The sequence below is a fragment of the Hypanus sabinus genome, chromosome 27 (assembly GCF_030144855.1).
Source record: "Hypanus sabinus isolate sHypSab1 chromosome 27, sHypSab1.hap1, whole genome shotgun sequence".
NCBI classification, from domain to species: domain Eukaryota; kingdom Metazoa; phylum Chordata; class Chondrichthyes; order Myliobatiformes; family Dasyatidae; genus Hypanus; species Hypanus sabinus.
The window spans coordinates 35,507,604-35,534,222 of record NC_082732.1 but is presented as its reverse complement, the minus strand read 5'-3'; the positions used below and the strand labels follow the sequence as shown (position 1 = coordinate 35,534,222).

Here is a 26,619-nt window from a genome sequence, read left to right as displayed (position 1 = left end):
ATTTTTCAGCCCTTTTTTCCAACAGGCTTAGATCCTGCCCCAAGCTTTGATAGCCTTCCTCATTGCCACAGTGCTTCCTGTCATGGTGTCATCTGCAAATTTGCTGATTCAGCTTACTACATTATCTTCAAGATCATCGTTGTAGACCCCGCACCAATCCCTGTAGCACACCACTAGTCACAGGCCTCCAGACTGATAGGCAACCATCTATTACCACTCTCTGCCTTCTCCCACAAAGCCAACGAGCCAATGTCTAATTCACTTTACTACATCATCTTGAATGCGAAGTGATTAAACTTTCTTGACCAACCTCCCACACGGGACCTTGTCAAAGAGCTTGATAAAATCATGAACACAATATCTACTGCTTTGCCTTTACCAACTTTCCTGATCACTTCCTTGACAATCTCCATAAGATTGGTTAGACATGACCTGCCACACACAAAGTCATGTTGACTATTCCTAATCAGTCCCTGTCTATCCAAATATTTATATATCTGACCCCTGAGAATACTTTCACTTCCTTAAAGGGCTGTCAATTTTACGAGGCAGTGATAGACTGTTCATCAACGAGGAGGTAAAAGGTCACTGTGAGTAGATGAAAATGTAGAGTTGAGGTTACTGTCAGAACACTGGGAACTTACTAAATAGCAGAGCAGACTTCAGAGGACACTAGACTTATTGTTGCTATTTTTTTTGCATGTTTTTATAGTTGTACGGCTTACAATTTGGGATTCCTTCCCTCAAACCTTCACTCTACCATTTCTTTCTGCAACCTTAAAAACCGCTTCCTTAGCATTGATCAACTTGCATCTCACTCTAATGTGAATACTCATGGGAGGCATCTTGAGGGTGAAGTTGTTCTTTAAGTATAAATCACTATTGTCATTGATTTTCAGAATTATTCTCTGAGGAGTTATTGGCATATTGCAATGGGTTTGATGTTCAAGAATGATAAAAAGAAATGCTGCATTGTAAAAGAAAGTTTACATTAACTAAACATTGAACTTTTTGTTCCTCCCATTTACAACCCTTACCCCTCTCAAAAGTATTCAAGTCCAGAACAGCGAGAGGAAGGTCAAAAGCGGTATGAAGCGCAGAAATTGGACCGAATTGAAACTAAGCAAAGGAATGGTGATATAATTTTTCCTGCCATTAATGTGGGTAAGTTGCACAATCAAGCTTATTTCTGTTTCTAAGTTGAAACAGTTGTGAGAGAAATATTTCCTGTCCTTAACACCAGGCTATATACAGATTTTCAGATTTGCTGCTGTTGACTTAAATGAAACCTCATCTTAGTAGTAAAAAATTAACATTTATATTGCGGGTAATCTTCAAAATCAGCGTACGGTTTAATTTCAAGGCGTCTTGTTTCTCTCCTGCTTTTCGATTTAACCTCAGCACCCGTAACCTGCTCTCCTCCTGCGATGAGGTGGCTGCACCGATGTAGCCTCTCTCCTGTTGTGCCTAATTCCCATTGTCTCTGACCACAACATTAAGTTGCTGGCTTCCCTCCCACAAAACTCAAGCTTCTGCCTTCGAAAGCTTGGAGTTTTCATCTGCTACCAATAGATCCATTGCCAGAGAGCACCTTTTCCCAGAGCAAATCCCTGTTGATGCAGGATGAAACGGTTGTGTGACTCCAGGGCATGCAGTAATCTTTTATACCCTTAGAACCCCATGGCCAGCAGTTATACTTGATATTTTATAGGAATATTCTTTGTCACAATAGCTAAAGAATTCCAAGTATATCCTCATAAATTTGTAAGCTTGCTTAAAAGTTCAATAAATAATTGCAATATGTGGGTTGTTATCAGCCATTCACAATGTACAAATTTTTTGAAATTAGTTTGAATATGATCTTGCTCAATAAAATTCTTGGGATTACCTTGTACAACATAGAACATTATATTCCTCTGTCTATGCTTTCAATAAAGAGATTTTCTTTTTCTCTTTAAATTATACACCAAAAATGTTGGAAATATTTAGCTGGCCAGAACTGATGGGAATTCATCAGTCTGAAGCATCATGTCTTCACAAATGCTACCTGTCCTGCTGAGTACTTGTAGCAATACTGTTTTTATTATGCACTCTCAGCAGCATCGTGCTTTTGGATTTTTAATTGTTTTAAGGAGGTCATGACCCTTATTAACATAAATAGCAGAAGAGTTTGAGTCACAATGAAGTATGGAGCATGCTGAATAGGGTGACGTTGATAAGTATGAAGAAGAGGAGTACATTTTCCCAAGTCACAAGCTTCTGCTTAGTCACTGATCTCTCCCAGGGTCTCAGCATTAACATTACAGCACAAGGATGTTGACTATGTATGGAAATGGCACTGCACTTCCTACCTCTTCAATAATGCCAACATCACTTCCTTGCACATATAACCACAAATATGCCTGTAATTTCAAGAATATACATTTCTAGTTATTGTCCGTAGCATTTTGGATGGTTACTTTTGACAAGCAACCACATACTTATTGAGACAACAACAGTTGAAAATGCATTGTTTCCTTCATAAATCTTGTAAGTAGGTGTGTGGTATATATAATCCTGTTACTTGCTCTCACAGTAATCCAATAAGCACTGATAAATAACTCAAAACTTTTTTTTAATATAAAATGTTCCATTTTAAAGCTGACTAATATTTGATTTTTTTTTACAAAAGATAGGATAGTGTTGGGGTTTAAGATTATAGGGCCCATTGTCCGCATTTGTGCTGCCTGTGAGAGGTTTGTCCTTTGGGAAAGAGTATCTGGAGATCAGGAATCTGCTGGCCTTGATTTTCCTCCAGGCATGGTTGCCAGGCAGTGCTTTCTGGCAGCAACATGAACTCAGAGAATTGGCCCTTGTGAATAAAAAACAAGAACACAATTTTCTCCTCACTGCTCGCTAAAAAAAGGAAGACCTGAATTATATTCCACCATCTTGCATGACTCAGTCATGTTTCAGAGCTCAAAGCAGCACATTACAGTGTAAGCCATGACTATTAATGTAGGTGATTGACATGGGCATTGTAGAATGATGGAAGATAGCAATAAACTGCAGAGGGACTTAGATACAAATTAATGCAGATAAGTCTGCACTTACTGACTTGAAATAACCATAATGATTGTAATGATCATGGGGAAATGGCGTCATAGAGAAATCACGAATCTGAAATGATAGAATAAAGTGTGCTCAGGACGTCAAAGCACAGTCAAGCTGCTATCAAGAAAGGATATGGGATGTTAGGTTATTTAATTTAGTGTGGGTAAACATCAATGAGAATTTTTGTGCTGAATTTTCCATAGGGTAACTCTACTGTATTTCATCTGCTGTTTTAGCAGAAGCCTTAACCCTGGTTAAATTTGTAGAGGTATTTTGTGTGAACAGTTTAAACTTTTATCAGTACGCATGTTCTCCCGCTTCATACTTCTTTTTCCTTTCCCATGTGCAGTCCACTGGGACATAATATAGCTCCCATGCAGTGAAACTTAGAATCATAGAGTACTTCACCCTATCTACTATGAGCCAGGCTGTTACACTGCTTGGTTCCATTGATCCACACTTTTACCATAGCCCACCAAATTTCTCTCAAATGTTGAAATCAAACCTGGATTCAGCACTTCTGCCAGCAATTCACAGCACATACACATCACTCTCTGAGTGAAGAATTTCCCCCCCAGGTTACCCTTAAATATTTCACCTTTCACCTTTAATTTATGACCTGTAGTTCTGGTCTCACCCATCCTCAGTGGAAAAAGCCTGCTTGCATTTACCCTATCTATAACACTCATAATTTTCTGCACCTCTATAAAATATCTAAATCTCCTATGCTCTAGTGAATAATTACAGCCACAGTTTACAACTAAGTAGATTAACTGGAGTGGAGAGCATCTCATGTTCTCAATATTTATTGCTTATTTTTTTTTCTTTTGTATTTGCACAGTTTGTTTTCTTTTGCATATTGGCTGTGTGTCTGGTCTGTTGGAAGTGGTCTTTCATTGATTCTGTTGTGTTTCTTGGATCTACTGTGAATGCCCACAAGAAAATGAATCTCAGGGTTGTGTATAGTGACATATATGTACTTTGATAACAAATTTACTTTGAACTTTGAATTAATTCACAAAGTATGTTTAATTTCTCACTATTTAAAATTGAGCAACAGGATAGATCCAGTTTTCTTGAATTATATTAACAGTAGTTTACTTTTTTCCTGTTTATTACTACTTTCCCCTGGCAGACCGACAGTCTAAAGGTAAGCTTTGTCCCATTGTACTATTGCTCTTTATTGTAAACTCCCTTAGAGAAGTACATAATAGTTTTTAAGATTCAAAACTCTATAGCAAGTTCTGTATGGGACGTTACACTCAGTGGCCACTTCATTAGTTACACCTGTACCCTTGTTTATTAATACAATCATGTGGCAGCAACTCAGTATGTAAAAACATGCAAGCATGGTCAAGAGGTTCTGTTGTTGTTTAGACCGAATATCAGAAAAGGGAAGAAATGTGATCAGTGATTTTGACCATTTTGCCAGAAGGGGTGGTTTGGGTATCTCAGAAGCTGCTGATTTCCTGGAGTTTTCATACACAACATTCTGTAGAATTTACAGGGGATAGTGTGAAAAACAAAAAAAATTGCAGTGAGCGGCAGTTTTTTGGGGGGAAAAGAACACCTTGTTAATGATAGAGGTCAGAGGGGAATGGCCAGGCTCGTTCAAGCTGACAGGAAGGCAACAGTAACTGAGATAACCAAACATTAACAATAGTGGTGTGCAGAAGAGCATCTCTGAATGCACAACACTTGGAGCTTTGAAGTGGATGGAGCCGCCCACAGCAGCAGAAGATCATGAACGTACACAGTGACTACTTTATTAGGTACAGGCAGTCCCTAATAAAGTGGACACTGAGTGTACATTAAATTATCTCAAAAAAGCATAGGAATAGGTTCAGGGAATAGAATGCGAAATGTGTCATGATGTATTCGTGTTAAAGGAGAAATAATTCCAGTATTATAGTACCCTCAAGTTACAGCAGTAATGAAAAAAAGTACAGAGCAATAAAATATGAATTTCTGGTTGTTACGCTGTGATTACGCAGCGATTGTGATTGTGATTACGCTGTTTCCTTTCCCATGCAGATGGAGAGAATTCTCATTGGAAAACCTAGTGAAGAGCTAAAACCACATAAATATGACTGAAAAGGCTAGGCAGTCACAGTAATCATTTTAAGCAGTCTGGTCTGCAGTTGTGCCTTGGCATAACAAAGCTGTATGGCTGATACTGATATATTGTATTAATATGTTATTCTTTAATATCTTCTTACAAACAACCCAACATAAGCTTCCCTTTAGAGTGATTGCCATTCTTTACTGTTAAGGCACAGTAGCATAGTGGTTAGCAGAATGCTTTACAGTACCAACGACTCAGAACTGTGACCGTGTGGGTTTCCTCTGATTGCTCTGGTTTCCTGCCACAGTCCAAAGATGTACTGGTTGGGAGGTTTATTGGTTAGTCTAAATCATCCCGTCATTAGGCTTGAAGGTTGTTGGTCAGCACGGCTCGAAGGGCAGAAAGGCTTTATTCCCCACTGTGTCTCACTGTGTAAATAAATAAATGAATGAATCAATCAGTGTATGTTCAAGCTCACTGTACTCTCATCTCAATTTATTATGGTTTTTAGATCACGTTGCTGGATATTTTCTTCACCTGCCTTTACTAATTTTAGTTTTATCCCATATCTGACTGAACCTTTATGTACTTACACTAACTCTCCACTGGTACGTCGTTATTTTAACATACATACTGCCTGTTATGCCACTGCCATTTAGGGTAGCAGTGAAGGTCCTCCATTTCTGGCAGTGTTCATCATGTCAGTAGCTTCCTTGGTTGTCACTACTGTCAGTCACACAGTAGAGGCTCGGGAATACCATCACACTCAGGATTCTTCATTGCTGTTTCTGTAATAGTTTTGTTTGACTGATCAGAGATATTAGCCCTGAGCTGAATGCCTGAACCCAGAGGACTGATGGAACACTTACTCTGGCCTCTACCCTTTGAGCTGTTTGGCATGGGTGACCCTACCAAGAGCTGAAGCATGAATTTCTGAACCCAGCCAGCATAGCTGTCTGGGTCATTGAGGGGCGCACGCCTCAAAACCCAGCAACAAGGTTGTGGTCCTCTTGGAGGATTTTTTATTTTAAGCAAAACATTGATTTATTTTAGCAACACACACAAAATGCTGGTGGAACAGAGCAGGCCAGGCAGCATCTATAGGGAGAACCGCTGTCGACATTTCGGGCTGAGACTGTTCATCAGGACAAACTGAAAGGAAAGATAGTAAGAGATTTGAAAGTAGGAGGGGGAGGGGAAAATGCAAAATGATAGGAGAAGGCTGGAGGGGGTGGGGTGAAGCTGATTTAATTTTACAAATGTTTGTATTTATTTTAGAGATACAACACTTCTGGCCCATCTAGCCTGTGCAGACCAATTACACCAATGTGATCAATTAACCTGCTAACTTTGTACGTCTTTGGACGTGGGAAGAAACTTGAACACTCAGAGGAAACCCACACAGTCATGGGGAGAATGTACTAACTCCTTACAGACAGTGGCGGAATTGAGCCTGGGTCGCTGGTGCTGCAATAGCGTTACACTATGCTGCCGTACTACCCTCTACACTCCTGTGCCACTGTTTCTATGATGGAGAGGCCAATTTTCACTGAAGTTTCCACACTGGGTCTAGGATTATTCATACTACAGTGTAGGATTTCACCCCCTTAGAATTTATTGCTTATTTACAGGACTGCTGACTGAAACTTTTCTGGTTCTGCTGTTCATCTAAACCCACCAAGGAGAGGGGTGACATTTGCAATTTTCCAGGCGCCTACTTATGCATTTGTTCATTTCTTTGTTTACATTTGGTCTGCAGAACTTTGTGACTGCATATGAGTGACTGATAAAGCCACTATGTTTGGCTATCCAGCAAGATTTATCACCAAACTTGGATTCTGGCTCTGGTAAATGTGACAGAGACTGAAAAGATCACCACAACCTTACAAGTATTTAATCTGAATGAGCTCAGTAGTTGGCTGTCCTTGTGAGAATCCTTTTAGGTGACATTGCAGCCTTGGAGACCTTGGTTGTAGGTGACTTCACTGTGGGTGCTTTCAATTACAAGTAACAAATTATGTTCTTTTGGGATGCTCAGAATTAATTTATCTCTTTCTGTCTTGGCTTTGAACCATCTGGATTATAATTAAATTTGGGATCCGGCTTAGGAATTTTGAACTGCTGCAGTTGATTTCAGAGATCATTTAATATCACTTAAAATCTCTCTGGCTTTGACATAGGTTTAAATTTGATCTTCTTCTGAAGGAAATTGATAGTTAATGGCATTAGAAATTTAAGCCCAGTATATCTTCGCCCAGCACTAAGGCAGGTATTGACAGACAGCGATCAAAGAGGAAGAACAATGAAAATTTATGGAACAAAATTGGAGGAATGTGTTCTTTTCTGGAGCTCATTTCTCATAAGCTCTACATGAAGTGTATTTATTATTTCTCAAAAATATTAGACAATTGTCTCTTCGACTTGCCTTGCAGATGTTGAGAAATGTTACAGAGACATGAGTAGGAGTGAAACCAGTGAGTCTCTCACTGCTGTCACTCGGGACTCTACAGAATTTTCATCCATTTAGTTTCAATTGGATAACATCAGCTAATTTGAACGAAGATTGGGCATGTGGCAATCCATTTTGATAGGCCATTTCTTGACTGATGAACTTTAAAATAACTTGCTAACTGTAAAACTTTCACGCTGTGTGAAGAGGTGCTTGAATTTGGACATGCATCTTGAGCAGCATGGTACCTTTGGGCGGCATAGTAGCACAGCGGATAGCACAATGCATTTATGGTACCAGCTGTAAGATCAGGGTTCGATTCTTGTTGCTGCCTGTAAAGTGTTTGTTTGTTCTCCCCATGACCATGCAGGTTTCCTCTGGATGCTCCGGTTTCTTCCACATTCCAAAGGTGTCCAGTTAGGATTAGTGAGCTGTAGGCATACTATGCTGCCGTCGGAAGTGTGGTGACACTTAGGGACTGCCCTGCACAATCCTTGCTGATTGGATTTGATGCAGACAAACAATGCTTTTCACTGTATGTTTCAATGTTTTAATGTACATGTGACAAATAAAGCTGATCTTTAGCATATGTGGCTCAGCTGCACAGCTCGTAGAGCTACTGTCTCACAGTGTCAGCAACCTGGATTCAATCATGATCTCCAGTGCTGACTGTGTGGAGTTTGCATGTCCTTCATGTGACAGATCTTCCAGTTTCCACCAAACATACTAATGATGTCTGGTTGCTCGTTACTTGACTGCTGAAAATTGCATCTTGTTTGTAGTTGAGAGGTAGAATCATGGGAGTGAGAAGGTGTTGACTGGAATGTGAAGAGAAGGGGTTACAAGGAAAATTACTGAAGGAATAAGAATATTCTGAGAGCCAGTATATATTTAGTGGGCTGAATAGCTGCCATCTGTGTTGTAGGGAAAAATGGAACTACTCTGTTAAATAATTATACAGAATTAAGTTTGGAAAATTATGTCCATTGCTTTATGAACCAGTAAACTGAATATAAATTTAAGAGAAGTTAGACACATAAGCAAGCAATTAAAAGGAATAACAATGATTTTGATAGCTATATGGAGATATTCTCAATTTATAAACTGTTGATTTCTGAATATTTGGTCAGTGGTATTGATATTAGTTTCTCATTGTCACATGACCCAAGATGTAGTGAAAAGCTTGTCTTGCATACTGTTGGACAGATCAGATCGTTACACGGTGCTTTGAGGTAGAATAAAGTAATACAATAAGAATGCAGAATAAAGTGTAAAAGCTACTAAAATGTGCGGAGCAGGTAAGTGATAAAGTGCTAGATCATAATGAGGTGGGTTGTGAGGCCAATAGCTAGAAGTTTGTTGAAGAGTCTGATGACAATGGGATAGACACTGCCGTTGAGCCTGGTGGGATGTACTTTTAGGCTTTTTTATCTTCTGCGCCCGACAGGAGAGGGGAGAAGAGGGGAAGCTTATGGTGGGCTGGGTCTCTGATTGTGCTGAATGGTTTACTGAGGCTGTGAGAAGTATAGACAGAGTCCATAGAGGGGAAGCTGGTTCTCCCCTCAAAATGGCAATGATTTTTAGGGTATGTGTTCAATTCATGCAGCTATTTTTCATCATAACGAATTTGTCGTGCATAAGAATCCAACAACCGAAATTCCCAGAGTACCTTTTGCCAAACCAATTCAAGTTCTGAACTTTTACTTAAAGATTTGATTTTGTAAATCAAAGAATGAAGGTAGATTCTGTTTTTCATAGATCGCATTTGATTGACAAGCCATAAATCTGATATTATGAAAACAGTAATTTGCGTTGAGTTATTTGGAAGCCACCTTTATTGACAAGTTTGTCAAATAATGATCATACATTGGTGGGTGTAGTTCAGTACCAGTAACAATGACTTAATATGCTTCTTTTACTTTCTTGTATTACAGAGCCATATACAGTGGGCTACAGCCAATCTAGTCTAATTCATCTTGTGGGACCATCGGACTGTGCGTTGCACAATTTTGTGCAAGGAGGTAACATAATGTTCCATCTGTTATTGTTATCTCTGTATCCAGAGAAGATTGACAGGAATGAAAGGGTTAATGTATCAGGAGCGTTTAATGGCTCTGGACCTGTGCTCACTGGAGTTTAGAAGTATGAGGGAACAGGGATCTCATTCAGACCTATCAAATATTGAAAGATCTAGACAGAATGGATGTGGAGAGGGTTTTTCCTATAGTAGGAAGTCTTGGACCAGAGGGCACAACCTGAAAGTACAAGGACGGCCCTTTCAAGTGGCCTCCGTGTCAGTGTGTGGCAAAAAATTTCACTCATTGACCACCCTCTGGATAAAGAAGTTCCTCTGTTGTGTCTGTGCTCAGCTACATATCAATTAAGTAAAAGCACGCCCGCAGGAGATGGCACTGACTGGTGTATTCACGTTGCAGAGAGAGGGGGAGAGAACAATGCATATGCATAGGCAACAGATCAATATGTAGTGTTAAGGTGGGGGGGAGTCGTCACTGCTCTAAAAGAAATAGATCCATATATTACATGCACCTCATCTCTGTTCTGAAGGGAAAGTCTAGGTCCAAAGGGCATAGCTGCAGAACAGAAGGACATCTGTTTAGAACAGAGATGAGGAGGAATTTCTTTAGTCAGAAGATGGTGAACCAGTGGAATTCTTTAACACAGCCGGCTGTGAAGGCCAAATTGTGGGTATGTTTAAAGGTTGATAGGCACTTAACTAATAAGGGTGTCAAAGGTTCTGGGGGGGATGGCAGGGAAATGGGGTTGAGCTGTCATGATGTGATGGCAGAGAAAAGTCAATAGGCTGAATGGCCTAATTCTGTTTCTGTGAGACCATAAGACTTTGGTCTATATCCGTAAGACATAGGAACAGAATTACTAAATTTCTAATTCATTGGAACTTAGTCCAGCAGCACAAACAACAACAAGGGTGCAGAGATATCAATGTCTTTACTTTGTGATAAAATTATAATGTTTGTATAAAATGCTAAAGTATATGATTATTTAAGTATTATGGTAATACATTTACCAGTTGCTTGGAATGCAAATTGCAGCATTTCGCAGGGATCGTTCCCTCCGCGACTCCCTGGTCCACATGTCCCTCCCCACGGATCTCCCACCTGGCACTTGTCCCTGCAAGCGTAAATGCTACACATGTCCCTACACCTCTTCTCTTACCACCATCAGGGCCCCAAGGTGAGGCAATACTTCACTTGTGAGTCTGTTGGGGTTATCTTTTGTATCTGGTGCTCCCAGTATGACCTCCTCTACATCGGTGAGACCCAACGCTGATTGGGGGACCGCTCTGTCGAGCACCTCCACTCCATCCGCCATAACAGATAGGATCTCCTAGTTGCCACTCACTTCAACTCTGCTTCACATTCCCATTTGGATATAGAAACATAGAAAATAGGTGCAGGAGTAGGCCATTCGGCCCTTCAAGCCTGCACCGCCATTCAATATGATCATGGCTGATCATCCAACTCAGAACCCTGTACCTGCTTTTTCTCCATACCCCCTGATCCCTTTAGCCACAAGGGCCCTATCTAACTTCCTCTTAAATATAGCTAATGAACCGGCCTCAACTGTTTCCTGTGGCAGAGAATTCCACAGATTCACCACTCTCTGTGTGAAGAAGTTTTTCCTTATCTCAGTCCTAAAAGGCTTCACCTTTATCCTTAAACTGTGACCCCCCCCGTTCTGGACTTCCCCAACATCGGAAGCAATCTTCCTGCATCTAGCCTGTCCAATCCCTTTAGAATTTTATACATTTCAATAAGATCCCCCCTCAATCTTCTAAATTCCAGTGAGTATAAGCCTAGTCGATCCAGTCTTTATTCATATGAAAGTCCTGCCATCCCAGGAATCAATCTGGTGAACCTTCTCTGTACTCCCTCTATGGCAAGAATGTCTTTCCTCAGATTAGGAGACCAAAACTGCACTAGGTGCGGTCTCACCAAGGCCTTGTACAACTGCAGTAGAACCTCCCTGCTCCTGTACTCAAATCCTTTTGCTATGAATGCCAACATACCGTTTGCCTTTTTCACCGCCTGCTGTACCTGCATGCCCACCTTCAATGACTGGTGTACAATGACACCCAGATCTCGTTGCACCTCCCCTTTTCCTAATCGGCCACCGTTCAGATAGTAATCTGTTTTCCTGTTCTTGCAACCAAAGTGAATAACCTCACATTTATCCACATTAAATTGCATCTGCCATGAATTTGCCCACTCACCTAACCTATCCAAGTCACCCTGCATCCTCTTAGCATCCTCCTCACAGCTAACACCGCCGCCCAGCTTTGTGTCATCCACAAACTTGGAGATGCTGATATGTCCATACAGGGCCTCCTCTACTGCCATGATGAGGCCAAACTCAGGTTGGAGGAGCAACACCTCATATACCGTCAGGGTAGTCTACAGCCCCTTGGCATGAACATTGAAATCTCCAACTTCTGGTAATTCCCTCCCCTTCCATACCCTATCCCAGTTTCACTGTGTGTCTTTCTCCAGTTGCCTATCACTTCCCTCATGGTTCTGCCTCCTCCTTCTACCCATAGTGCTTTCCCCTTACATTCCTTCTTCACCTTTCTGCCTATCCCCTCCCCCACCCTTTGATCTTTCCTCTTACTGGTTTTTCACCTGGCACCTACCAACCTTCTCCTTCCCACCCTCCCCCACCTTCTTTATAGGGCCCCTGCCCCCTCCCTCTTCAGTCCTGACAAAAGGTCTTGGCCCGAAACGTTGACTGTTCATTTCCACGGATGCTGCCCGACCTGCTGAGCTCCTCCAGTGTGTTGTGCATGTAGCATTTGGCAAGGTGGGCTAGGAGGTTTCGAGTTTGCCGCACCCATCCTGTCCGGAGAGTAGTGAATCTGTGGAATTCTTTGCCACAGGAGGCCAAGTCTTTATATTTAAGGCAGAGCTTGATAGATTCTTGATTGGTCAAGGCATGAAGGGATATGGTGAGAAGGCAGGAGATTGCAACCGAGAGGAAAATTGGATCAGCCATGATGAAATGGTGGAGCAGACTCAATGGGCCAAATTGCCTAATTCTGCTCCTATATTATATGGTTTTATGGTCTATTGGTCTTACATTGAATTGTCTAATCCAGAGAACAAAATCTTGGAACATTTCCCTTTTAACTCATAGAAGTTTCCCCCTTGCAATAAAAAGTGAACTAAACCAAGATGATTTAGATATAGTTATAGACCTCAATATACGGATACCGCAATTTTGAGTGATGTGTTTTTAGACAGTAAGGATAAATTACGATGGAAAGAATCAAACTCTCCTACAATTATATGAGGTTTCATAAGCTATATATTGAGATCTGTAAATAATATTATCATTCTTGAACACCCAGCAGAAAGATGATATAAGAAAACTTCGTTATAAATTTTGCACATTGCTTTATATGTTTGTGGGCAAGATGACAAAATGTGCTTCACTGAAATGATTACTAATAGATTTATCAAGAAGACAGAGCAACAAGTTATTTCCACATATAGCGACAACATGAGTCTCTGCTCTTCTCAGAGAATTAGTTCCCACAACTTAGTGTAGAATTGTATCTTCCCCTTTATGGAAACATAGAAAACTCAGGCCTGTTGATTTTCAAGGGTCTGTTGGACAAGTATTGTGAGCTGCTGATCTGCCTGTTGAATTGCTACTTTAGGTACTGGTTATCACTGCTGACAGAACTGGGTTGCTGATGCATGTTGATTAAATCAATGGGTACATAATAACCAATGAATAATTTGGAATAACTCAGTATTATATAAAAATTGCCTAATTTATTATATTAGGCGCAGAACATGATCTTCAGTGATTGTACTATATGGCTAAATGACAGTCATAAATTCAAAACATTTATAGAAAAAGATCTTTAAAAGTTATGAACTCTTTGCTTAAGGTAATATCAATTTTCCAAAGGAAAGTGTTAGCCTCATGAGAATTATAACCAATATAAAAATGCCATCAATTTGATTATGGCAAAGAGACCTTTATTGCGGAGCTTCAGTGTCCCTAAAGAGATATTGACCAGGAATGGTACAGTGCAATCCATTAAAAAAGGGCTAATGAGGTCCCAAAGGCTCTCTGACAGGTCTGACATTGTGTCGTTCCAATAGAATAGCTCTGGAATACAAGGTAATGTTTCAAGGCATTAATCAACTGTAGTGGTCAAACATAGTGAGAAACTTGGCTTAAGGGATCCTTTGTAAGGAGCAAAATTGACAGTTAAATGTACATCTAAATTGTCAAGGGTAACATTTTCTTTGAGTATAAAATACGTCCATAGACTTCCTCTTCAAATTAGAAGCACTTCTCTCCTTATTTTATTGATGCTTCTATAAACTTGCATTTCAAAGCTTAGGCACAAGAGATTCTGCAGAAGGGCCTCAGGCTGAAGCAAAGATTACTTATTCCTCTCCATAGATGCTGAGATCCTCCAGCGTTTCACATGTGTTGCTGAATCTCGCTGGTGTTATCCTTAATGAACACAAGTGATTCTGCAGATGCTGGAAATACAGAACAACACACACTCACACACACACAATGCTGGATGAACTCAGCAGATCAGACAGCATCTATGGAAAGAAATAAAGAGTTGACATTTTGGGCCAAGACCCTTCATCAGGACTAAAAAGAAAGGGGTAAGGAAGCCAGAATAAGAAGTTGAGGAGGGGAAGGTGTACAAGTGAGAAGCTAGGTTAAGAGGAAGGTGAGTGTGTGGGGATGGGGGGAAGGGAGGGGATGAAGTGAAAAGTTGGGAGATGATAGGTGAAAAGGTAAGTGGCTGAAGAAGAAGAAATCTGAGAGGAGAGTGATCCGTGGGATAAGGGGAAGGAAGAGGGAGGTGATAGACAAGTGAGGAGAATGAACCCCTACATTCTCATTGTGCTATCTATTCCTATTCTAGCCTATTCAAATGCTGGAAGAGGAACTCCACAACCTCTTTCAGACTCCCTTATTCACACTGCCATAGGACTTTTAAAGTCCCTAAATCCCTAATGTCACTTAGCCATTACTTGTTTTGTTTTATCCTTTCCTCTACTGTCAGATGGATTTGCAGTCAAATGAAATAAAGGCAAATAAATGTCCTTTGCATTTAAATGTTATATATTTCAGTTTTCTGGTCATCTATGCAGCTGTTCATGCCTGGAGTTTGACATTTCCTCAGCTTCTCATTGCATGCAACCGAATTAATAGATGTATTATGAATGTCAATGCACGTTCCTTTAATCCTCTAATTCTGCCAGCTTAGTGGGTTTTAATATCATTGGTTCAACATTAAGTTACAAATAATCATGAGAACATTTACTCCCAAGAGTGTCTGCACTTAGGAAAAGCTGGCCACAAACAGAACTATATTGACTTGGCTTGGCCCCAAAATAAATACAGTGAAGAACACATTATAGTTGTATTGTTTGTAATAATGTGTATTCTTTGGAGTAGATTGAGAAGAAACATTTTATGGTTCCCTCTAATTCCTATCTTTGGAGGTAACGTACTAATCAAACACCTTTTTCTTAGTTTTGGGAGTTCAAACAAGAGTTCTTCCGAAAATAATTCTAGCTTGTACTAAGGTGGATACAATGTGACAAGATTTCGATGGCCTCAGCATTTTTATTATTTCATCTATAATTAATAGACAATTAAAACAGGATTACTAACAAAACAGCCTGTCCTTTTGTTTGAAGTCCAACATTTGAAGTTCTGTCACAGTGGATAACTTACTGCTTTTTCCAAAAGATCTGAGCTGACTTTGAAAGGAATCTCTAGCGATGAGGTGATAGGCTGATTAGGAAGCCCTGATGAGGACCTTTCTTATTGGTGATCTGTTAAGAAATAAACTGAAAGGAATGCCTAACAACTGAAGTATTATTCAGTGTAAAGAGTGCCTTTAAAAGGGGGCACTTCACATTAAAAATACTGTGATGCTGTCTGTTTGCTCGATTGGATTGACAATATCCAATAATCACTTCTTTTTTGCTGAGTATACACATATTTGCCAAAATATAGTCAATAACAAAATGCTAAGGAAGTGACCAAAATACACTATTTGATATATCATCTGTAATTCTTGCCTTGTACAAGATTTCCAATGACCCCAGCATTATTGTAATGGTGAAGATGGCATTGTATTAATGTTTTTCTTGAAATTTTTCTTCCCATTTTAAAGTGGCAACATGGAGGCTGCTAGTGTTATTGTCTGCTTGCATCCTTCCAATTTCCAGGCGATGTTCCCACCAAATATGAATCAGGAACTCATTAAGCACATGGATGAAAGAGAAAAGGAGAGCTCTGTGAGAGCAAAGTGTTAGGTTTTTTGAAGAGTAGGTTAAAAGGTTGACACAAAATGGTGGGCCAAAGGGCCTTTACTCTGCTGTAGGGTTCTATGTTCTAAATGGGCATGATCACCATGGACAGACTTCCTTATCTCACTGTACTTACATAATATAATAACAGCAGAAAACCAGCTTAATGCACAAACAGGTCTAATAGAGCAAAAAAGGCGTAAAGTTAGATTTTGTTAAATTTTGCAGCTGATCACAGTTAGCAGAGCAGGTGGGCAATGGGCAGGTGTGGTGAAAAGCTGCCCGGGTAACCAATCCTGATTTGTTTCTTGCTCGCGCTACTGAGAATCTCCTGTAAATGTCATTTAGCTGTAAGGGGCTGAAGTGTTTAGCAAAGCTTTTGTGTTTATTTCATAAATAAATTTTTATTTTGTTGCAAGCATGTCATTCTGATAAATGTATCATGGTTATTCAGAATCTCCCCAGTAACAAAGATATTATCTGTTTGACAGATAGTGCAACCTAGATTTTCCTTACTTATTATTTCAATGCTGGCTTCAATACATTTAAAATGAATGGAGGCTGCTGGTTTAAAGATAACATCTGCTTCAAGTGTAAATACTGATGTGAAGTAACCATTCAACATATCTGCCATTTTCTTATGTCCATTTACAAGAGCATCATTACTTGTTTCCAGTGAGCTGCATTGCTTCCAACCACCTTAAAATTATTAAAAACATTTGTGTGTTGATCTTAATAACCCAAGTTTCTTTTCATACCTCTGTTCCATTTGCTTATATCATATATTTAGTATTTAATGTTACTATTAAGAGTCATGCAGTTCGGAATTAGGAACTTCAGCCAAACTGGTTAGTACCAATGAAGGTGTCCATCTAATACTATTCCCATTTTCCTGACTTTGGCCTATATCCCTCTAAACCTTTCCTATCCATGTACCTGCCCAAGTGATTTTTAAATGTTGCTGTACCTACCTCTACCACTTCTGGTAGCTCATTACATATATGGACGACCCTGAGTCCGATATATGACCCCTTTAAATCTTTCCCCTCTAGTTTTAGATTCCTGACCCTGGGAGTAAGACTATCTGTTCAATCTAGGCCCCTCATGACTTGATAAACCTCTATGTAAGTGTTCTATTACTACGTAATTCAGAGAAAGGAAACTCTTGATTTTAAACCTTCGCTGCCTTGCAGCCATACCCACGCATGGGAAAGGCCGAGTAAATCCCATGGAAGAAATCTGGAGCCAGGGTTCCTAAGGCAGTTTGATGTTGTTTAGAATTTTACTCTGGTAACCTTTGCGACGACCCAGGTGTCAAGCTGTATTGCGCATGCCCTTCCCTTGGACTGCATCAGTGAAGTGGAGAGGAGGATCTTGCTGCATGGGCAACAGCCGGTTCTTCAAATCTTCCCATCCAGGCTTGCACCCTGGAGAGGACACAGTCCACCAGAGGCGCAAACCCATGATCCCCTGGGATTGATGGCTGCCTACCTATTACTAATTCCTTAGAAACACAGACTTCAGCACCTGACAATTGATGTCAGGCTAATCGATTTGCACACCATTTACCTTTCTATCTTGAATAGTGATGGCCAAAATGTATTGGCTTGACATCAGTTGGTTTAAGTGTAAAGGTACCTTGCTGGTGTTAATTTTGGTTCTCCTCCTTATTGATAAATTTGCTATTAATCCTCATGTTCTTTGCCTGAGAAGCTCAAGAATTAGATCAATAGATTTCAATCGGTGAAGGGATTGGGAGTAGTGGAATTGGTGAGAAATTAGTTTAAAATATAGAGTCAGCCAGTACATTATTGAATGGCAGAAGTTGTCTATTCACAACTTCTAATTTTTCTAAATTACATTTTTTTGGAAAAATGCTTTTTTTCATTGATTATGTTTATAGTGACTTTTCTATCTTTTTGGTCTTTGCAGAGAAAAAGTTGAGTAAATGATCAAATATATTTTAAAAGGATTTGACTGAATTTTTAACAAAGAAGAAATTTTTTATGGCAGGTCACGGGCCTGAAATGTTAATTCTGCTTCTGTTCAATGGGAAATGCCTGACCTGCTGCATGTTTTCATCATTTCCTGTTTTAAAAAAATATATATTTTTATAGCATAAATGTTGGAATAGAACTAGAAGGGAAAATTTATTTTTCTCACGTGAATTTTAGGAGGATACAAAATGTATTGGAATAGCCCAGGTCAATGACAACATTTACAGGCAAAAAAAGATTAACTAAGAAAGTACTACGAGATAATGGGGAATGAACAAGCAGTAGGAATGGAGAGGTTTTTTGACAAAACTCACTATCCAAATAAAGAATATTGATGGTTCTGCAGTGATACAGAGCTTACCTGATGACTCAAAGATCTTGGTATTGTTTAATAGTCAGGCTGTGTGTCTCTCTGGGTTTCATTACCAGTAGTATGGCTGACCAGCACAGGCCCTGAATAGCTAGACCCGCAGACTGACTATTTCTTATTCATACAGGACACACAATGAACTGCTCGAGCATGTTAACAAGAGCTGGAGAGAGTGAATAATGTGGCATTCTGACAGCAACAGAGCTTTAGCGTAAAACTTGATTTCTTGTTTAAAGGCACTAGATGCTGGTGTAAACAGCAGATCAGCAGCATCTGCCAGACTCTTGCTGTGTGTGTGGAGACCCTTTATGTTGGAAACCTTAATTTGTCTGATGAATCTCAAGCCTATCTGTAGAATCTAAATATTTAAATGTAATTACACATATTTATCACCGAAATCAAGGTCATAAGTCACTCTTTAGCAAAGCCAAATTCTTTATCCAAGGAATGCGTAGAACGTGAATTTCACCACCCAAGGAATAGTTGGCCAGACTACATCTTTCACTTGCCAGTTTTCTGAAATGCACACTTTATTCCATGTCAGGATCTGGGCAAAGAGGAAAAGATTGAAGTTCTAAAAGCCTCTGTGAACAAATGAAACATACACACTGAATCCTGGTAATATTTGGTCCATGATGCCCAAGGTTTGATAAGGAACATTCAAGACACTCAAATTCAGTTGTTGACTGAACACATAAGACTAGTGTAACTGTTGGGAGAAGTTCTCTACTACACCCACTTTTTTGTTCTGTCAAGTATCTACTGGTTCATCTGAGGTGATAGATGAACCCACAAAACAGGAATAGAAACCAGTCATTCTCAGTCTGAAAGGATCTTGTATAAAGGTGAATAGCATGAATGAACTTGCAGTGCCTTTAAAAAGTATTCACCCCCTTGGGATTTTCATGTTTTATTGTTTTACAACATTGAATCACAGTGGATTTAATTTGGCTTTTTTTTGACACTGATCAACAGAAAAAAGACTTTTGTGTCAAAGTGAAAACAGATCTCTATAAGGTGATCTAAATTAATGACAAGTATAAAACACAAAGTAATTGACTGCATAAGTATTCACCCCTTTAATATGACACACCAAATCATCACTGGTGCAGCCAATTGGTTTTAGAAGTCACATAATTAGTTAAATAGAGATCTGTTTTTGGAGACTTGTGTGAAGTCGAATGTTTCAATTGACTGTAATAAAAATACAGTTGTATCTCAAAGGTCCAACCTGCTGGTGAGTCAGTATCCAGGTAAAAATGCACCATGAACACAAAAGAACACTCAACGCAGCTCCACAAAAAAAGTTATAAGGAAATGGATACAAGAAAACTTCCAAGTCACTGAATATCCCGTGGAGTACAGTTTGCCTAGAGCAGGCCACCCTCAAAAACTGAGTGGCCATGCAAGAAGGAGAGAGAGGCCACCAAGAGACCTACGACAACTCTGCAGGAGTTACAGGTTTAAGTTGCTGAGGTGGGAGAGACTGTTGCCCGGAAGCTTCACAGCTTTATGGGAGAGTGGCAAAGAGAAAGCCACTATTGAAAAAAAACTCACATGGAATCTCGGCTAGAGTTTGCCAGAAGGCGTATTGTAGACTGAAGTGAGCTGGAAGAAGGTTCTATGGTCTGATGAAAACAAAATTGAGCTTTTTGGCCATCAGGCTAAATGCTATGCTTGACATAAGCCAAACATCGCACATCATCAAAAGAACACCATCCCTACCATGAAGCAAGCCATCATGCCATGGGGATGCTTCACTGCAGCAGGCCCTGGAAAGCTTGTGAAGGTAGGGGGTAAAATGAAGCAGCAAAATACAGGGAAATCCGGGAGGAAAACCTGATGCAAGAAAACTGCAACTTGGGAGAAGATTTGTTTTCCAACAAGACAATGGCCCCAAGCATAAAGCCAAAGCTACTCAGGAATGGCTTAAAAACAACTAAGTTATTGTAATGTCCTGGAGTGGCCAGGTCAGTGTCCAGAGCTCAATCCCACTGAGAATTTGTGGCTGGACTTGAAAAGGGCTGTTCACTCATGATCCCCATGGAAATTGATAGAGCTTGAGCAGTTTTGTAAAGAAGAATGGGGAAAAATTGTAGTGTCCAGATCTGCAAAGCTGATAGAGACCTATCCACACTGACTCGAGGCTGTAACTTCTGCCAAAAATATATTAAATACCGGCTTGAAGGGGGTGAGTGATTATGCAATCATTTATTTTGTGTTTAATTATTGTAATAAATTTAGACCGATTTGTTTTCATGTTGACATGAAAGTCTTTTCTGTTGATCAGTGTCAAAAATGCCAAATTAAATCCGTGATTCAATGTTGTAAAACAATAAAACATGAAAACTTCTGAGGTGGTGGGGGGGGGGGGGAGGTGAATACTTTTTATAGGCACTGAAAGTTAATACATGAGAGAAAGGAATAGAGAGCTAATGGCAAGGTGAACTCCAATAAGGTGAGGAAAAGCTTGTGCACTATGATTGTGAATTATGCTTACAATGTAGATTGGGGACTGCTTTGTCAAGCGCCTTCACTCCATCCACAACAGGCAGGATTTCCCAGTGGCCATCCATTTTAATTCCGCTCCCCATTCTCATTCTGCCATGTCACTCCACAGTCTCCTCTACTCCACGATGAGGATAAACTCATGTTGGAGAAGCAACACCTCAACACCCCTTCTGTGTTTATTTATTTCCCATTATGGCTGCCCTCTTACCCCTTCTTTTCATCTGCCCGTCTCCTCCCTCTTCCTTTCTTCCATGGTCCACTTTCCTCTCCTATCAGATTCCTTCTTCTTTAGCCCTTTACCTTTTCCACCGATCACGTCCCAGCTCCTCAACGTCCCCCATTCCCCACCCACCTATCTTCCCCTTCCCTGGTTCCACCTGCCAGCTTGTACTCAACTCTCACCCAACTTCTTATCCTCCCTTCCTTTCCAACCCCATCAATGAAGTATCTTGTCCTGAAACATTGACTATTCATTCCTCTTTATAGGTACTGCCTAACCTAAATTCCTCTGGCATTTTGTGTGCGTTACTCTGGATTTCCAGCATAATCTGCTGTGCATTATGGGTCTTGTCACGGGTGAATGATATAAGGCAATTGCTGCATTATAATGTTATATTCCTCGAAAACAGGCCATATCATGATTTCCATAATGCTAAACATGTTATTTACATGTGTGTCAAGAAATGCAAGTTGAAACACTAAATTCCGTTGACTTATTTGCTTTTATTCTTGTTAATTTCAGGAGCACAGATTTTATTCTGTATCTTAATTTTTGGGTCATGTTTTGTGAATGCTATAAGGGCAAATTATCAATAGCTGAACAGCTGTAATGCAGGGGTTGTCTGTATTTCTACATTAGAGAATTTTAATGTAATTTTGTAATTGACGCAATCTGTTTTTGATTTCTGTTTTTGCTGTTAAATATTGCCCTCCATTGAAACAATTTCTTGCAGTGCAAATTTCCATTTTATTGCAGCTTTTTGACTCCCTGCTGTATCTTTTATCTTGTTACTAAGGAGAATTTTGCCTGTTACTATGGTAACCGTTTGCTGAAAAGATTCTGGAGGCCTGAGGGTACACGTTTTCAACTAAATTCTATATATCTGTGGAATGCCTTACAGGATTTCATTAAACTTCTCTGAAGCGTTCAGGACAGTTGAGAGTAAAGCCATCTTTAAAAGTGACTTCAACAAATGTTGGAAATACCTATCGGGTCAGGCAGCCTCTCAAGGGAGCGAACTTGCCAGCATTTCAGACCGAACTGACTTTATCTGTTACCTTTGCTTCCTTCCTTGGAGATGAAGCCTGACCTGCTGATTATTCCTGCTTTTATTTCAGATTTTCAGCTAGCATTGTGTACTACTTCTGTAATTTATATACTGTAGTGTACCATTCATCTGGGTCTTTTAATAAGCAGTAACAAAGTGCAAAAAATTCAGATTGGATCAAATTAAATGCGCAATAATTACTTGCAAGGGAAGGTCTACCTCCTTGTGTTAAGTCATTGGAAGGTAGCTTCAATCTTACAGCTTAGAACAAACCATTTTTATACTTTTACAGAGACCAGTAATTCATCAACTTCATGTCTTTGAGGTTGTTTTATCCCATAATAGCCTTCCTTCCTTATCTGGATCCGCTCATTGTTTTTTTTTAATCAGTCCATTTGTCCTTTGAGGAATCTTCCCCTATATATGTCCTGTTTTTCTCTGTTGTCAAAACACTACCTGCCATAAACATACATTCTGATGTAAACACACTCTGCTTGCAAGTTAAACACTTCAACAAACCAGCAAAGCACTCTGGGATCACACAGGTTCCATTTTGTCATATTATCTTTTACAAAAGTTATAAAATCATAAAAACTTGAGGGTTACAGATACTGTATACAGTACTGCCACAATATTCCTTGCAATTTATGTCATTTATGTTGTGCACCTTGGCAGGGACATTGCTTGAGTGCAGATAGCAATGCAAATTTAGAGTGGAAGGTAGGACATTGATGAATAAAGTGGATTAGTGCAGAAGGTAGAGGAAGCAGTGACTAGAAAAATGGACAAAGAAGCTTCTGGCAGTGTCCATTGATATGCACAATGAAAAGAGTTAAATGAATAAAGTAGACAAGTTCAGGTGCAGATAAACTGTTGAAGGCTTGAGATCTTAATTATTATTGAAATCTGGTTTTAAAAAAGGACAGGAATGGCAGCTCAGCATTCCTAGTTACAGGATTTTGAGCCCTGGAGAGGGATATAAAGGCAGGTGAAAGATTGCAACACTGATGGAAAAGCGATTAAATTTGTGAGAAGGATTATTTTGCTGAACTGACCAACAGAGACCATGTTAGATACAGAATTTTAACTCAGGGAATAGATTGGTAGGGCTGGATTTCTTTCGAGGAGTGGAGCTAAAGGGAGATTTAAATATGGTCTCCAGATAACAGGAAAGGAAGTTACCTATTTGTCCGAATGTGGTAAATAACCAGAAGCTACAGATTTAAAATAATTGGTAGAAGGATTAGTGGAAAGTTTAGTTGAATTTATTTTCACTAAAGGCGAGGAAGGGTCAGTGTTCATTCACTGAAAAGCAGTAGAAGAAAAACCTTCACTGCACTTGAAATAACACTGTGAATGAACATTTGAAATGCCACACTCTGCAGGGCATTGGATAATGCCAGAGAGTAGTCTACACTTGGCTAGAAGTGACAGGATGAATGGTCTCTTGTGTTGTAACTATTCTTTACAGTAGTGTGATTTAGATATTGTGTAGATTTCCCATATGACTTGCATTAGTCTGCTATTTATAATTTAAAAAGCATTACTAGAATCATGATTTGTATATTTCCAAGATTAAGGATTCTGTATTTCTACATTCTAAGAGTGAAAAAGCATATTTATGGATGCATTGCTGATATTGTATCAAAGGACTGAAGTTTTTGAATTACTCTGCCTGTATTGCTGTTTATGAATCTTAGAGATTAAGCTAAGAAAATCTGAATTGTGTAGACAATTAACCTTAATCTGTTGTTTACAAACACAGTGAATTCTGGTTAATTGGGCCAACGGTTAATTGGGGTAGTTGCTTATTTAGGACAACTCTTAAAGAAAAAAAACTAATTGAGAAAATAGCTGGGATTCCCTTCATTTATTTGGGACACTATTCCACCTAATTGGGACAGGAGACTTGCTGAACAGTTTCTAACTAGCATCAATCGCTTGTACTAGATCAGGGGTGTCAAACTCATTTTAGGTCACGGGCCGGATTGAGAAAAATGCGACTTCATGCGGGCCGGATCAGTTGTGCACACGCGCGTGCTCCCACAGCTTTCGTTGCCTTCATTTTTTCAACCTGCTGTCATGTGTCTCAGTCTCTGCTATGTCTAAAATTGTTTCACTTTACGAATTTCGTTTTTTATGAAGCAGATTGCCTAGCAAGCATTCTTTTTATGATTGGTATAAACTTACAGACGTAGATTACAAGAAAGTAGGCAACGAGAAAGAAACGATGCTATTTCGGCTAAGATTGTTTTGGGAGCCATACCTTTTCCATTAATAAACCGTTTGAAATCAAGCATTAGCAAACACAAATGTTGTGCTTAGAGCAAGCAGATTTTAAATATAGTCGCATGTTCGTGTGTTTTGTTATCCATTAGTGACGACAGTAACTGATTCAAAAAGCAGTGAATTCTTTTTGATAATTTTGTTTTTTTACTTTGTCTTCATTTCCGCCAATTAAAAGAACACGGCAGCACACACTGGATGAATTCCTCTATCAATAACTATGAGGAACTAATACACAGTTTTATAGTACTGAGATGGTATTGTAGGGTTCCAAGTTGTTCTGTAGTTCATTTAAGTACATAATTTGTTACACAGTTAAATGGTGGTTTGTCTTTTTATACCTTTTTTAAAAAACTATTTCCTTGAACATTTGGCTAAATGGAGCAGCCTTTTAACTGGGCTAAAGTGTACTGATCCTGCTATTTCCCAATTAAATGGAAATCACTGGATAGAATCAGGAGGAGATATGCCCCAAGTTTATGTTCTCTATTTCAATGAGATTGGTATCTAACTTCATCTGTTTTTATTTTCCCCACATCCCATCACACCTGTGGTTAGCCAAAATCTGTCAGTCTAGGTTAAAATCTATGACTGAAATGTAATTAATTTGCACAAGAGACTTCCCCTTTACTAGTACTTCCTACATATTGTAATGTTACTAATTTCACCTTTGAAAAGTCTGGTAGTAGTAGAGGCAGACTTGTTAAGAACATTTAAGAAGCTCTTAGCTAAGCACACAGATGATAGAAAAATGAAGGGCTATGTAGGAGTTAGATTGGTCTTAAAAAGTTGGCACAACATTGTAGGCTGAAGGTCCTGTACAGTGCTCTACTATTTTGTCTTCTGAGTTAATTTTTAGAATGTCTCCCAAGTCTGATGGCTCCCATCCAGCAGCGATTCTTTGCCTGAGAAGTTATACTGCACGGTGCAACATTGAATGTAACATTTCACAAATTGATCTTTTAGTGCATCTCAGAAGTATACTGAAATAGCAAGTTATCTAACTTTTTAATATCGTTAAATTGCTATCATTATCTGATGACTGGAACTTCAGGTGATTTTTCTTTTTGGTGTGTGTGGGCTGCGTGGGGGTGGTAACTGAATGGTTTTTATTCTGTTTGAGTGATAATTGTTAAGGTTTAGACTGAATTTGACTTGAGAGAGAAAATGAAAGGTAAACCAACACAGGATTTCCATTTGAAAGGAGACATTTAAAAGCATTATTAAATTAATCTTGGCTGCCAAGATTGTTTTAATAATGCATTTAAATAGTTCTTTTCAAATCTAATGAGTTCCTGATCATTACCTAATGTACAGTCATGCACATAGATGATGGCCTTGGACAAGACACCCTTGCCCACCACATCCACTAGGCCTCAACCTAAGGTCCCTTGTTCCTTTATGAACAGTGGGCACTGCAGGACAAAGGATAACATTTTAATTTGAAAATGGTTAGAGTTTTGTCTTGTAACTTTAAAACATTAATCTAATTTAAAGACATGGGGTCTGGAATATGGGTGTAACTTTGTCTTTAAGTGAGCTGCTTATGTATCACTTGGTAGTGTGATGATGCCTGCAGTTCACATATTTGTACCTGTAACCCACAATGAATTATTTAAAGAACAAAAATGCTTAATCAATCAATATATAAATACAAGATTACTCAAATATAACAGAAATATTAAATATACAACTGATAATAGCCACAGAAAAGTGTAAAGCTTTACTCCGCAGATTAGTAATTGCAACAGTAAGTTAATGCACCATCCCCGTTTATCGCTTGGAATGTGTTTACTGAATACCAAACTATTTGTTTTCTTTTGCAAAAAAAAGCTTATCTTTTTTAGTCCCGCACTTTTTGCTTGCTGACCAGCTTCGCTGTGCTGCTGTGAGTTCTTGCTGATAACAGAATTTATTTGCTGCTGCTTTTGTGCAGTGTTCGAAATAATTCGGCTTCAGTTTATCCTCGTATAGTGCTTTGTTACTTGCTCTTTATTCATTCTGCATCAGGGCACTGAAGTGCTGGAAATGGTGGAGAGAATTAGCAATTATATCTAATGCTCTTGAATGACTGGCTGCTGTAGTCACCCACAGGCACTCCCATAAACAAGATACTCTGTTCTGGATATTGTACTGAAATTATTATTGTTCTTTCAGGGATTTTAAAGGGTTCTCTGAGCTTTTCTTCGTTGGTGCAGAACCCTAGAGTTTTAACGAGTTGGTTCTTTGCTAGCAGGCATT

The 26,619-nt window shown here is 39.4% G+C and overlaps 1 protein-coding gene across 2 annotated transcripts in view; it reads left to right on the top strand.

The window, feature by feature from the left end:
* acot7 (acyl-CoA thioesterase 7) overlaps window positions 1-26,619 on the top strand; it is a 276,045-nt gene that overhangs the window by 105,549 nt on the left and 143,877 nt on the right. For both annotated transcript variants that reach the window (XM_059952220.1, XM_059952221.1), the window contains exons 5-6: window positions 1,050-1,164; window positions 9,542-9,628. In XM_059952220.1, the coding sequence (XP_059808203.1) occupies window positions 1,050-1,164; window positions 9,542-9,628 (202 nt within the window). The remainder of the gene's footprint in view (window positions 1-1,049; window positions 1,165-9,541; window positions 9,629-26,619) is intronic.